General features: G+C 42.7%; 1 protein-coding gene across 3 annotated transcripts in view; it reads left to right on the top strand.

The window, feature by feature from the left end:
- Klhl12 (kelch like family member 12) overlaps nt 1-14342 on the top strand; it is a 37782-nt gene that overhangs the window by 18192 nt on the left and 5248 nt on the right. For all 3 annotated transcript variants that reach the window (XM_028876623.2, XM_028876622.2, XM_037211396.1), the window contains 3 exons: nt 2343-2457; nt 12173-12279; nt 13511-13706. In XM_028876623.2, coding sequence (XP_028732456.1) covers nt 2343-2457; nt 12173-12279; nt 13511-13706 — 418 coding nt within the window. The remainder of the gene's footprint in view (nt 1-2342; nt 2458-12172; nt 12280-13510; nt 13707-14342) is intronic.

Genomic DNA, 14342 nt, shown 5'->3' with positions numbered 1-14342 from the left:
TGAGGGGGAACCACAGAGTCGGCCAACTATAAAACTATAATCACTCAATTTGACTTTTCTATCTGAGAGGGTAAAACTTAACTCTCTGGGACTGGCAAAAAAGGGAAATACACACACACACACACACACACACACACACACGCACACACGCACACACGCACACGCGCGCGCGCACATCTCCAACATGTCAGGATCTCACCTAGGGTGCCGATGAATGGCAGACCTTTAGCAGGTCAGAGAAACTGAAGAGATGCAGAGCAGGTGGACAGACAAACAGACACACGAGGACTTGTCTGAGGGCCAAAGCTTAGTTCTTCATTTTATTATTCTCACTGTTGTTTGTTCTGCTCTGTTCCTTTTCTGTTCTGTTTTTCCACCCTGAAGTTTTCCTTTTGTCTCTCGATGTCTTCCTTCTAACTTTCCTTCTACATCTTACCTGGTGTTTTCCTTCTCTGTGTCTTTATTTTTCCCTTACAGCTTATATACCCCAGTAGAATCTTTCAAGCAATATAAAAATTACAACATGGCTACATACTATTTTTCAAGTGAATGATTACAATGAATACAAGTAAAAAGCAACATGTTTTCCATATCCCTTACATGGTTAAACGTTTTAGGTATTATAGGTGAAAAATAAATTGTTCCCAAGAACCCATAAGCAACTTCTTATAGATTAACAGAATGTTAGCAAACAAGGTATTTTTCTCAGCCAGTTCTTTTATTGGCAGGCTGCATTTTAAAGTTACAAAGAAAGGATACTTTATTACTTATTGCAAAAGATCTTATAAGGAATCTTAAGAGACTCACAAATCTAAACTTTTATATATAAAAAAGAATCAGTCAACTCTATTTAAATCCTTAGGGTGCATACCCACTCATCAACAGTTTATTTTATATCAGGAAGCTGAGGGCAGTAATGGGTACAAGGAATTAATCATCACCCTTGATCACCAACCCATCCTAGCAAGAAAGGTACGTCAGCCAGCAATAGCCAGGCTGCCATTGTTCTTGTCTCTTGACCTCAGTGAGTCCCTTACTCAGCTATTAAAAGTGTGCTTTCTAAACTTTACATTGTTTTCCAAGATTTTCTACCTCAAAGCCATTACCAAAGTCATCTTAACCTAAAGTCACTATTTAAGGCTTTGTTTCAGCTCTGATGCACACACAAACCTGTAAACACATCTCCCAACATTAAGATTTATAGAACTTGAGTTAGCTGGGCTTCTGGGACTCAATTGTTTTCTTAATTATTAACCTAAGCCATGGTCCTTAAGAGAAACTAGCTGTGTGACATTTCCTCGTTCTGTTTGTCTATCTTGTGCAGCCCTTGTTTTATCAGGGTCAGGGGCTGGGGGCAACACTTTAAACAGTACAGCTTAAGAGGAAATCATCTCCATGATAATCCACAGGTAATTTGCCCAGTAGAATGGGATATGTCCATGAGATAATCACACTACATTAAGGGCAGTGGGGATCTCCCACGCCCATTCACACACCAGGCCAGGTACCAGAGAAAATGGCAGCGGCAGACATGCAAAGAAAGACACAGCAGTAGCAAGAGACCATCTGCCTTGGTTTTTGAGATACGGTCTCTCACTGGTTGACCTGGAGTTTCTGATTGGGCTGGCATCAAGCCCAGGGATCTGCTTGTCACTCTGCTAGTGTGGGTGTCACTCGTGTGGGGTACCATGTCTGGCTTTTTACGTGGGGTCTGGTGATGGAACTCGGGTCATCGTGCTTCTGTGGCAGGGAATTTACCAAAGTGAGCCGTCTCTCCAACCCCCATAGAGCACTGTGGGATGTAGATATGGGAGCTGGGCTATGATGAATGCATGCCTATAGTCCCAGCACTCCGGAGGTGAAGGCAGGAGCATCGATGTTTAAAGTTATCCTAGGCTGTGTTGTAAGTTTGAGACCAACCTGGCCTACAGAGACCCTGGCAGAAAGAAAGGATGAAAAGGGGAAGAAGGGGAGGAGAAGAAAGTAGCGAAGGAGAGAGGGCTTCGGGGAAATTATTCCAGAAAAGACATATTTTTCCAAAAGAGAGAGAGAGAGCATGTGTCTTGTCTTTTTTTAACAGTGTCTTACTCTACATCATGCTGGCCTAGAACTCAGTATGTAGCCCTAAATTGGCCTTGAAATCTCAGAAATCCTTTTGTCTCAGCTTGCCAAGTGCTGGAATTACAGATGTGAATTACAGATGTGCTGGGATTACAGAAAGGAAGCATGCTCAGCTCATTATGTACTTGTGTCTACTTAAGTAAATCTTCTTTATATATGTCATTTTGTCCTTACAGTATTATAAATGTCCTGTGTGTTCACTCCTGTCTTCTGTATTTTAGCCTTTCATCCGATGTAGTTTACAGTGCAGGGATCTAGTTGATGAAGCAAAGAAATTTCACCTGAGGCCTGAACTTCGGAGTCAGATGCAAGGACCCAGGACAAGAGCCCGTCTAGGTAAGTTGGTGTTCCTAGCAGAAGGAGGGGACATTTTCAACTACGTTTTTCATATGGTTTGATATAGCTGGAAATAACATCTGTAATGCATACAAGGGACTTGTCTGTGTTTTTTTTTTGTTTTGTTTTGTTTTGTTTTTTTCTGGAGCTGAGGACCGAACCCAGGGCCTTGCGCTTCCTAGGCAAGCGCTGTACGACTGAGCTACATCCCCAGCCCCAGGACTTGTTTCAGACCTGCTTTTAATCTTTTTAAACAAGTCACTGCCATTTTAAGCTTTTATTTCCTATAATCTGAGAGTATCTTTATGTCACATAATTGTTGGAGATTAAATTAGAGAGAAAGACATTTTGTATATTATTATATATTATGTAACATTAAATTTTTGTTTGAGCATTTAAACAAAGGACGTAGAGCTGGGGTTGTAGTTCAGTTGGTAGAGTGGTTTAATATAAACTGGGTGTGGTGGTAAATGTCTGTAATTGGGAAGTAGAGGCAGGCAGAAGATTAAGGTCATTCTTGGGTATGTAGAAAGTTAAAAACCAGCATGAGAGACTGTCTCAAACAAACAAAAGATCCTAAAAATACAGGGTTTCTGGCAGTCACATATGATAGGTAAAATCCTGACCTTGGAGGCCAGATTGGTGATACAGATTTCCTGTTGTTTTTTTTTTTTTTTTAACTGTTTGAAGGCCTGCCACCCAGTTCCCAAGTAGACACATGGAGACTTATTCTTTTTTTTTTTCTCTAGTAGTTTTATTAATTTAATATTTTACACAGTCTTGTCTTGAGCTTTAAGGTTATATTTATCAAGATTTAAAAAAAAATTATTAAATTTTTTTTCATTTATTTTACATACTGACCACAGTTCCCTCCTTAAACCTCCCGTCTATCCCCTCCTCCATCCACTCCTCTGTCTCCATTCAGAAAGGGGCGGGCCTCCATGGGAGTCAACAAAACATGGCACATCCAGTTAAGGCAGGACGAAGTTCCTCCCCCCTGCATCAAGGTTGGGTGAAGCAAACCAGTTGGGGATTGGGTTCCCAAAAGCCAGCTCAAGTGCCAAGGACAGGTTCTGGTCCCACTGCTAGGGGCCTCACAAACAGACCACAGACCAAGCTACACAACTGTCACACGCATGCACAGGGCCTAGGTCAGTCCTGTGCATGTTCCCTAGCTGTCAGTCCAGAGTTGCTGAGCTCCCATGAGCTCAGGTCAGCTGATAGAGACTTATTTTTACTTAGGAATGCCCAGCCTGAGCTTGGCTTGTTTATAGCCAGCTTTTCTAACTTAAATTATCCAGTTTCTCTTTAGCTATGTTTTGCCTCTGGGCTTTTTTTTTTTTTAAGGTTTATTTGTTTGTTTGTTTATTTATTTATTTGTTATGAGTACAGTATCCTGCCAGTGTGTATTCCTGCAGGCCAGAAAAGGGCACCAGATCTCATTATAGATGGTTGTGAGCCGCCATGTGGTTGCTGGGAATTGAACTCAGGACCTCTGGAAGAGCAGCCAGTGCTCTTAACCTCTGAACCATCTCTCCAGCCCGCCTCTGGGCTTTTTTCCTTTCTTTATTCTATCTATCTATCTTTCTTTCCTTCTTAATCCATGGCTGGCTGTGTGTCTGGGTGACTGGCCCCTGACATTCTCCTCTCCTTTTCGCGCTCCTCCCTTTCTTGAGTCCTCTTCTCTTCCTATTTATTCTCTCTGCCTGGCAGCCCCACCTGTCCCTCTCTCCTGCCTTGCTATTGGCCATTCAGCTCTTTATTAGACCAATCAGGTGTTTTGACAGGCAAAGTAACACAGCTTTACAGAGTTAAACAAATGCAACATACAAGAATTGCATCATTAAACAAATATTCCACAGCATAAACAAATGTAACACATCTTCAACTAATATTCTACAACAGTTTCCAGTTTGCTGCTTACCTTAGACAGGAAGTTCAGTCTGCCTGTGCTTCCGTTGCCTTAGCTGTGAGCTGGGAATCAACATAGCTCCAAGAGAGTTACGGTGATTAAATGAAGAAATCTAGGTAAAGGCTAGGATAGCTATTGTCACATAAGTGCTACCTATGTTAGCTGTAGTGTTAGCAAACAGATGTGCTAATTGGTGATAGCAGTTTATCTGACCTTAAATGGGTATCGTGGTACATATCATTAATCCCAGCATTCAGGAGGCTGAGTCTCGTTGATCTCCAAGTTCAAAGCCTGTCCTCACAGTGAGTTCCAGGGCATCCAGGACTACATAATAGACCTTGTCTCAAAAAAAAACAAAACAAAGGGCTGGAGAGATGACTCAGAGGTTAAGAGTACTGGACTGCTCTTTCAGAAGTCCTGAGTTCAATTCCCAGCACCCACATGGTAGCTCACAAACATCTATAATGAGATCTGGTGCCCTCTTCTGGCCTGCAGGTGTATATGCAGACAGAACACTGTATACATAATAAATAAATGTTAAAAAAAAAAAAAAAAAAAAAAGAAAGAAACAAAGCTTACTTGATCCTGTGCTTTTACCTCTAAAATGAGGGTTCATTCTTCTCACTAGGTTGTTGGGAGGATTGAATGAGAACATTGATAAGATACCTAGTATTGTGGTTGGTGCACGGTACTCAGCTATTATTTTCTTGTCCCCTGTTCTCCTCATGTCTCTGTCAAAGAGTCTTGCTGCCACTATCTAAAAGTATTTTATAAAAGATTATCAGTTATTCTGTATATACGAGATGGTGTTTTATTTATTTTAGTTTACTTATTTGGTTTTTCAAGACAAGGTTTCTCTGTGTAACAGCTCTAGCTGTCCCAGAACTCACTCTGTAGACCAGGCTGGCCTCAGACTCACAGAGATCTACCTGCCTCCCAAGTGCTGGGATTTAAAGTGTGCACCATGATACCCAGTATTACTTTTATTTCTTAAGGATTTTTTTTCTTTTCTTTTCTTTTCTTTTTTTTTTTTTTTTGAGCTGAGGATGGAATCTAGGGCCTTGCGCTTGCTAGGCAAGCACTCTACAACTGAGCTAAATCTCCAACCCTAAGGATTTTTTTTTAATTTTATATATTTGAGTGTTTGCCTATATGCATGTGAATGTACCACATATGTCCAGTGCCCACAGAGGCCAGAAGATGGCATCAGATCCCCTGGAACTAGAGTAATAGACTGTTGTGAGCCACCATGTGGGTGCTGGGAACAGAACTGGTCCTTTATAAGAGGAGTAAGTACTCTTAACCACTGAGCCATCTTCTCAGCATCTAATGTTTTATTTTTTTTTTTTTTAACTTTTGATTTTTAGAATTAATGTGTATTAGGTAGGATATTGATAATCAAGCTGTCTATTGATTTATTTTATTTCTAATGATTTTTCTTTGTTTTTAAGATTTATTTTATTCATATGTATTTGTATTGTCTATATGAACATCTGCCACATGTTTTCTAGTTTCTAAGGGGACTAGAAGACAGAATCAGACCTCCTGGAGCTGGAGTTACAGGCAGTTATGAGCCTCCTGTTGTGGGTGCTAGGAACCAAACTCCCCTGAAAGAACAGCCTGAGCTTTTAACCACTGAACCATCTCTGTAACCCCTCTGTGTTGTTTTTAATGAAATTCTTCCCATTTCAAATTTTTTTGTTTTATTTTATTTTATGTATGTGTGTGTGTGTTGCCTGAATAGAGAATGTCTATGTTTCATGAAGGCTAGAAGAAGGTGTCAGATCCTCCTAGAACTGGAGTTCCAGACAATTGTGAGCCACCATGTGGCTTCTGAGAATCAAACTTCTGTCCTGGAAGAGCAGCCAAAGCTCTGAATCACTGAGACATCTCTCCTGCCTCCAGTGTTTTTTAATGTCACAAATACTGTTTGTCTGATATTAAAATACATTAAAAACAACAAAAAAAAAAACACCCCAAATTCCACCACACAGAGATACCTATTTAAAGAGAAAGGAGGAGTGAGGGAGAAAAAGAACTGGGTTGGAGAGGTCACCCAGGGTGAAGATCACTTCTGCCCTTGCAGAAGACCCACATCAGGCGGCTCACCACCACCTATAACTCTAGCTCAGAGATCTGAGACCCTGGTCTGCTCTCACAGACACCTGCACACTTGTGCTACACATAAGCTCATGCAGGAACACACACCTGCATAAATAAAAACACACGGGGCTGGAGAGATGGCTCAGCGGTTGAGAACACTGGCTGCTCTTCCAGAGGACTGGGGTTCAATTCCTAGCACCCACGTGGCAGCTGACAACTGTCTCATTACAAGGGACCTGACACCCTCATACATGCAAGCAAAACACCAATGCACATAAAATAAAAATAAACCATTAATAATAAATACAATTTTAAAAATATAATAATATTTTTTTAAAAAATATGTGCGGTGGTGGCACATGCCTTTAATCCCAGTACTCAGGGAGGCAGAGGCAGGTGGATCTCTGTGAGTTCAAGGCCAGCCTGGTCTGGAGTTCCAGGACAGCCAGAGCTAAACAGAGAAACCCTGTCTCAAGAAAAAGCCACAAAAAAAGAACTGTTAGGAAAGGTATTAATTCCTTCAGGGTGACAAAATGCGATCTGTATATCATGAACTATATACAAAAATATAGACAGTGGCATATGGATTAAGGAATAGAGAAAAGTATGAAAACAGGTTACAGGAAAATATTGGTTTAAGTTCTATTCCTTTTTTGTTTGATTTGTTTTGTTGTTTTTAGATGGGCTCTCACACTTGTAGCCCTGACTAGCGTAGAACTCGCTGTGTTGACCTGCTGACCTTGAACTCAAGCAGTCCTGCCTCAGCCTTCTAAGTTCCAGGATTACAGGCATGACTCACCACACCCATTTTCTTTTTCTAATTATACGATATAGTAACTTTTCTAATCATACAAATAGTATTAAATATGTTCATATTACTGAGCCAAGGGGAAAATTATATGAACCATATACTGCCTTTATCCTAAGTGTTCTTGGTGCAACAGGGGCAAGGGGATAATTACGAGTGATTCCATTATGTAAGGACGAGTATGTTTATCAGAAATTGTTGATATTTAAAAAAAAAAAAAAGACATACAACCCAAGTTCCATCTGTAGAGGAATGAATGGTTAACTGGATTAGACTCCAGCCATGCAGTGGGGGGTTTTGGAGCTGTAAAACACTGAGTCATGGATGCCTAGCTGGGACTTTGTCATTTCTTTATTATCTGTTGTGCACACACCTTGGCAGTCCACCATGTGTGGAGGTAGAGGACAGCTTGCAAGAGTCAGTTCTCTTGTCTCCAAATGGGTCCTGGGAATCAGAGGTCAGGTTCTCAGGCTTGGTGGTAAACGCCTTTTCCTGCTGGAAAAAGCTGCTCATTGGCCCCAGCTTTTTCTTTTCTTTTTTGAAATAGAATCTTGTTCTGTAGCCCCATCTGACCTAAAGTTCTTAGTTCTCTTCCTTCCACCTCTTAAGTAGTGGACCACAGCCTGGGCCACCAAGCACCAAGCTGTGCTGACTGCACATCTAAGGGAGAAACAACAACACCGTCATTTTAAAAACAGGCTGGTGCTGGGCGTATAGCTCAGTGATGGAGTGCTTGCCTCGAATGCCTTAGGTTTGATCCCCAGCACTTAAAAGACAGATGCTCTTAAATACTTGTTTATAGAAGCAGAGACCTAGCCTTTAGCAGGATTACACCATAGATGGAATGCAAGGGCAGTTAGCAATTTACCTTTAATTTACATACCTCAGCATTATTCCAGTAAACATGTGACTACTTTTGCTATTTTAAATATAATATGTCTAGAGTCTATAGCTCAAAATAATAATGAAGATTTATGTATTTTATATGTATGAATGTTCTATCTGCATATATGCCTGCAGGCCAGAAGAGGGCACCAGATCTCATTACAGATGGTTGGTTGCTGGGAATTGAACTCAGGACCTCTGGAAGAGCAGCAGTGCTCTTAACCTTTGAGCCATCTCTCCAGCCCAAAAATAGTAATAGTATTTCTAGAATAGTACATGAGCAGTGGTTGAGCAGGAAGAACTGGCACGAGAAGGCGTTCTGTGTCATCTGACCTCTGTTCCTAATTTCTATTATATTTGTATTGTGTTTATTTTCATTCTTCTCTTCTGTGGGGATAGGGATCAAACCCAGGGCCTTGGGCATGCTGGCCAAGTCTGTTCCACTCAGCTGTACCCCTCACCTCTCTTCCTAATTTTGTAAATTCTCTAGAAACCTGCTCTGTGGGTAGTGTTCTTTCTCTAAGCCACCAGTTTTTTATCCACATAAAGGAAGTTAAGTTCACTCACTGGGGTGCTTTTGAATATAGATGGTATTTTTTTATGTAATAACATTCATTAATTGCTTGTTAAATTGAACTAAAGTCAATGAAGATTTTCATGAGCCAGGAAACACAGAAGATTCTCTAGAGGTTCATTTTCTTCATTTCTTTAAATATTTTGCAGATCAGAACTGTCAGAAAACTGCCTATTGCTCTGACCTTGAGGAATTAGATTTAGTTTTATGTGATTCTTAGCTTTGAGGAAGTTGCTGAAGGTATTTTTTGATTAGATTGCTTTTGATTTTTTAAAGGCATGCACCAGATTACACATAAATCTTGCCAGGTGACCTAGACATGCTCTTCCATCAAGAAAGTAGAAAACTGGCCTGGCCTGGTGGTGTCGGCCTATAATCATAGCTATTCAAGAGGCTGGGGCAGAAAGGACTCTTTAAATTCAAGACCACACTGGTCTGCCGAATAAATTCAGACACTCTGTGTCGAAAGATACAAGTTCAAAAATAACTGGAGATGACTGCGGGCACTGGTGGCACACACCTTTAACCCCAGCACTCAGGCATAGGGAAGGGAATCTCTGAGTTCAAGGCCAGCTTGGTCTGTTGAGAGAGTTCCAGGATGGCCAGGGCTACAGAAACCCTGTCTCAAAAAACCAAAACAAACAACAGCAACAAGAAACCAACTGGAGCCGGGCAGTGGTGGTGCACACCTTTAATCCAGCACTCGGGAGGCAGGGCCAGGTGGATCTCTGTGAGTTCGAGGCAGCCTGGGCTACAAGTGAGTTCAGAGAGCACAAAGTACACAAGAAACCTGTCTCGAAAAAAAAAAAAAAAAAAAAAGAAAAAAAAAAAAGAAAAAGAAACCAACTGGAGATGTAGCTCAGTGAGAGAGCACCTGCCCAGAATATGTGAGGGCCCTGGGTTCAATCCCAAGTACCAAAAAATAAAAGATGAAAATCATCGGACACTGAGTGTGGTGGCAGGGGATCTCTCTGAGTTTGTGACCAACCTGGTCAACATAGTGAGTTCCAGGCCACCTAGAACTACACCAAGAGACCTGTTCTCAATAACAACAACAACAAAACCACCGGCATAGTAGTATACACCTGTGTTTCCAGTGCTTGAGATGTTGAAGCAGGGAAAATCGCAAGATTGGGGCCATCCTGAGCTACATACCTAGACCCTGTCCATCTCCTTCCTTCCTACCTCTCCCCTAGAAAAAGGTTTTTCTGGCTGGCTGTTACTGGAATTTAACAGAGCTTACCTTGTTAGCTGTCTTATCTTTTTGGATGTGAGCCTAGCCTAGCCTTTAACAGTTAAGCCATCTCTGAAGCCTGAGTGACAGTCCCTTAAAACAGGCTCTGTCTGTGGAAAATAGTGACATCCTTTATAGCAGAGTGACACATGCTTATAGTCTCGACCTTGAGAGGTAGAAGCAGGGGGGTGGGTTTGAGACTAGCCTGGACTACGTGACAAAGCTGTCTCAACCAAAAACTAAAGTGACTCATCCTGACGTCTGTGCCCAAATTCTACTGCGAACTTGACTATTTATGGAGCAGTTTTAGGTTGACAGACCCTGCTCCCATTTTCCAGGGTTTACAACAACATCTGTTTCCTGTCTGCTTTTGGTTTTCTATACTTTACAAGCTGCCTGAATGAAGGCACATCAAAAGAATGTCGTGGCATTTTGTTGTTTTGGTTTTCTTTATTTTTGAGACAGACCAGGCTAGCCTCAAACTCACAGAGGTCTGCCTGCTTCTGATATGGTTTGCTTGTTTGTTTTTAAATGTGGGAATTACATAGTGTAACATAAGTAATGGCTGAAAAATCAGTGGAAAACTTACTGAATTTTTCTGATCATATCCTTATAGTGTCATTTAACATGTTTTAGCCAGATGTGAGGTGAGGTGTACATGCTGAGGTGGGAGAATCACTTGAGTTCAGGAGTTGGAGACCAGCCTGTGGAACACACTGAAACTTGGTCTTTCTTTCTTTGGGAATTGAAAGAGGTGGGGGTGGAGAGGAACAGAACAAAACAGGTTAACTGTCAGGCCTGATACTTGCCATCCCTGGTCACCTGTAACACTGACATGTTTGTTGTTCATTTTTTTCTGAGACAGGGTTTCTCTGTGTAGCCTTGCCTGTCCTGTACACTAGGCTGGCCTTGAGCTCACAGAGGTTCACCTACCTCTGCCTCCCAAGTCCTGGGATTAAAGGTGTGCGCCGCCGCCACCTAGCCTAACATCATGTTTACAAGCCCACTTAATCACTGAATTGTCCAGTGCGACAAATTGTTCTCCTTGTGAGTTTATTGAGTAGATGCCCAGGAGAACTCTGCCAAGACTGCCCTTTAAAGCAAGCCATGGCCAGGAGTAAGACTGTAGGGGAAGGAACGTTTGATATCTAGGCTGTTACTTTCCATAAGAAAAGAAAGCGCCTTTCTTCCTTTGTTCTTTTTAACATTTTGTGTGTTGGGGTTGCACATGTGGACAACTTGTGGGAGTCGGTTATCTTTTTACCAACTAGTTTCTGGGGGTTGAACTCAAGTCATCAGGGCTAGTAGCAAATGTCCCTACTCATGGAGCCATCTTGGGGGCCCAGGATTTTATTTTGTGCTGGATAAGTGCATTTCAAAGATTCAGACTCTGCAGAGTTAGAGCCTCAGAAAGAAACACTTTGCTGAGGTAGCAGCCGGGGTGGCTCAGCTGCTAAAGTGCTGCACAGGCCGAGAACCGAGTGTGGTTCCCAGCACTCTGGGAAACACGGCAGGCACGGAAGCCTGTGAGCCGGGTGCTGCAGTGGGCAGAGGGAGGCCCTGGGATGCCGGTGAGCCTGTTCAGTCTAATTGCGGCACTAAGACTGTCCCAAAGAATAAGACAGAAGCCGGGTGTGGTGGCACATGACATTAGTCCCAGAGGCAGGTGGATCTCTGTGAGTTTGAGGCCAGCCTGGGCTACAGAGTGAGTTCCCAGACAGGCTCCAATGCTACACAGAGAAACCCTGTCTCGAGAAACACACACACACACACACACACACACACACCCTCAAATACATGGATACACAGAATAAAAATAGATACCTTCCTATTACACAGCCCTATTTTAGATTATTTTTCAAGCAAATACTAAGGCATCCTAGCTCGGCCAGGTGACACAGGTTTGTAAGGTAACTGGGAACCTGAGACGAGGCTGGAAAGGTCAAGACCTGCCTGATTATGCATGGAGTGAGTCCAAGGTCAGCCCGAGCAACTTAGTGAGACCCTGTCTTAAAATAAAAAGTGTTAGTTGTGGGGTAGGAATGGTTACAGGTTAATGGTAGAACGCTGAGGCCCTAGGTACATACCTAGTACCACCAAACAACTTCGTAACCTATTGACCCTTTCTACTTACATTTCCCTGTAAGTAGTTACCCAGCCAGGGTAAAGTAACCTGCCTTTTCCTGCCTTTGTCCTTAGGAGCCAATGAAGTGCTTCTGGTGGTTGGGGGCTTCGGAAGCCAGCAGTCTCCTATTGATGTGGTAGAGAAATATGACCCCAAGACACAGGAGTGGAGCTTTCTGCCAGTAAGTCGTGGTGGAACCATTTTCAGCAGAGTTTAAATGTCATTGGTTCCTGACACTAGACACTAGATCATAAATGATCAGCTTTCAGAGTAGAAAAGCTTCGGACAGCCTAATGCCCCTTATGGCCATGTTGTCTGTATAGTTAGGTATCCAGTAAATGGTTGGCTTGCTTTTCTTTGAGTGGTAGTGGTTTCTTGGTTTTTTACTATTTCTTACTACTTTTTTTTTTAAATGTGTGTCCACACATGTGAGCATGCCTGTGCCACAGCATGTGTGTGGAGGTCAGAGATCTTTCAGGGATCAAACTTAGGTCATCAGCCTTGGCAGCAAGTACCTTTACTCACCAAACCGTCTTGCTGGGCTTTTTTCTTTTTTTAAAGATTTATTTATTATGTACTCAGGGTTCTGTCTGCATGTATACCCACTTGCCAGAACAGAGCATCAGATGAGTACACCAGATCTCATTAGAGATGGTTGTAAGTCACTATGTGGTTGCTGGGAATTGAACTCAGGACCTCTGGAAGAGCAGCCAGCAGCCAGTGCTCGTAACCTCTGAGCCATCTTTCCAGCACTGCCACCCCCTTTTTGAGACAAAGTCTCACTATGTAGCCTGGCTAGCCTCAGACGTACAGGCTTTCTTCCTTCCTCAGCCTCCTTAGTGCCAGGGTTACACATGTGAGCCTCCACAACTGGCCTGTTTTTGAGCTGGGGTCTTGCTGGCTGATAAATGCTGGCATTCTAGGCTTGTGTACACCACCACACCAGCTCAGTGTAGACTGAACAGCTTGTGCTCTGGTTCCTGCTGTACTAGCCTGAACTCAGGGCTTAAGTCTAACTGAAATGGTAATTTGTGTCTCCCTTCAGTACTGCATAAACAAGAACCATCTCCGAGGAGACTACTCTTCAGTGTATTTCAGTCCTGGCTCTCAGACTAGCCATCTGCCAGTACTTTTCCTATGGACGGCTATTCAGTCTTTTAGCCCAGTGCCTAAAGAGAGAAGACAGCAGGAAGCCATGAAGTCTTCTGTAAACCTTGGAGTGAGGCAGAAGGATTTCACTCTGTAGGCAGTCGCCTTCCAGCCCCTTGGGGATGAACCTTAGCCGAAAGGAGGTTTCTGGTGGCAAGGAAGAAGCAAAGAAGATTAAAAATCAGGCGGGGTGCTGAAAGAAAAGGCAGGGGCTGGAGCTTGCCCAGCTGAAACGCTCTTTCTCCTCTCTCCCAAATCCGTAGAGTATCACCCGGAAAAGACGGTATGTAGCCTCGGTTTCCTTACATGACCGGATCTATGTGATCGGCGGGTATGACGGCCGTTCCCGCCTCAGTTCAGTGGAATGTCTAGACTACACAGCGGATGAGGACGGAGTCTGGTACTCCGTGGCCCCTATGAATGTGCGGCGAGGCCTTGCTGGAGCCACCACGCTGGGAGGTAGGTCTGATGGCAAATGGTGTTTTCGTCTTCTTTCAGCTGGATTGTGTTCTTAGCTCTTGTGCTGTCTGGCAGGAGCGTGGCATGTGAGGAGAAGTATCTGAGTTCAAATGCTCATTCTTGCTTTAGATATGTCAGGGTAACTGACATACGCACTGTTTGTGGACATGTCAACACTGGCTAAAGTTGACTGTTCAAGTTCTAGTGTGCCATAGGTAGTAGACACTGGTTATAGTTTTATAAACTCCATTTGGTAGTCTTCAAATGCTTTTAAGTATTTTTAAGTATGTCATCATACGCCATTTTTCTTTTTTGGTTATTTTTGCATTTTGTTTCTGTTTTTCTTTTTTTCCTCTTGAAACGGTTTCACTATATGATAAGATTGACTTTAAACTCATAATCCACCCACCTCTGCCTCAGCCCTATTTAGTGCTGGGATTTCAGCACTCTGTGTCACCACACCCTAGCCTTCTGGCTTTACACTAGGTTTTTTTTTTTTTTTTTTTAATTGAGGCAGGATTCACTAAATACCACTGTGTAGCCCACCCTGGTCTCAAACCTGTGGTCTTCATGCCTGAGCCACTGTACCAGGCTTTTATTTTATGTGTGTGAGTGTCGTAGCTCCATTTTGTGTAT

Source organism: Peromyscus leucopus, chromosome 15 (assembly GCF_004664715.2).
Source record: "Peromyscus leucopus breed LL Stock chromosome 15, UCI_PerLeu_2.1, whole genome shotgun sequence".
Taxonomy (NCBI): Eukaryota; Metazoa; Chordata; class Mammalia; order Rodentia; family Cricetidae; genus Peromyscus; species Peromyscus leucopus.
The sequence above is the reverse complement of the archived record's forward strand: the minus strand, read 5'-3'. Positions and strand labels throughout refer to the sequence as shown.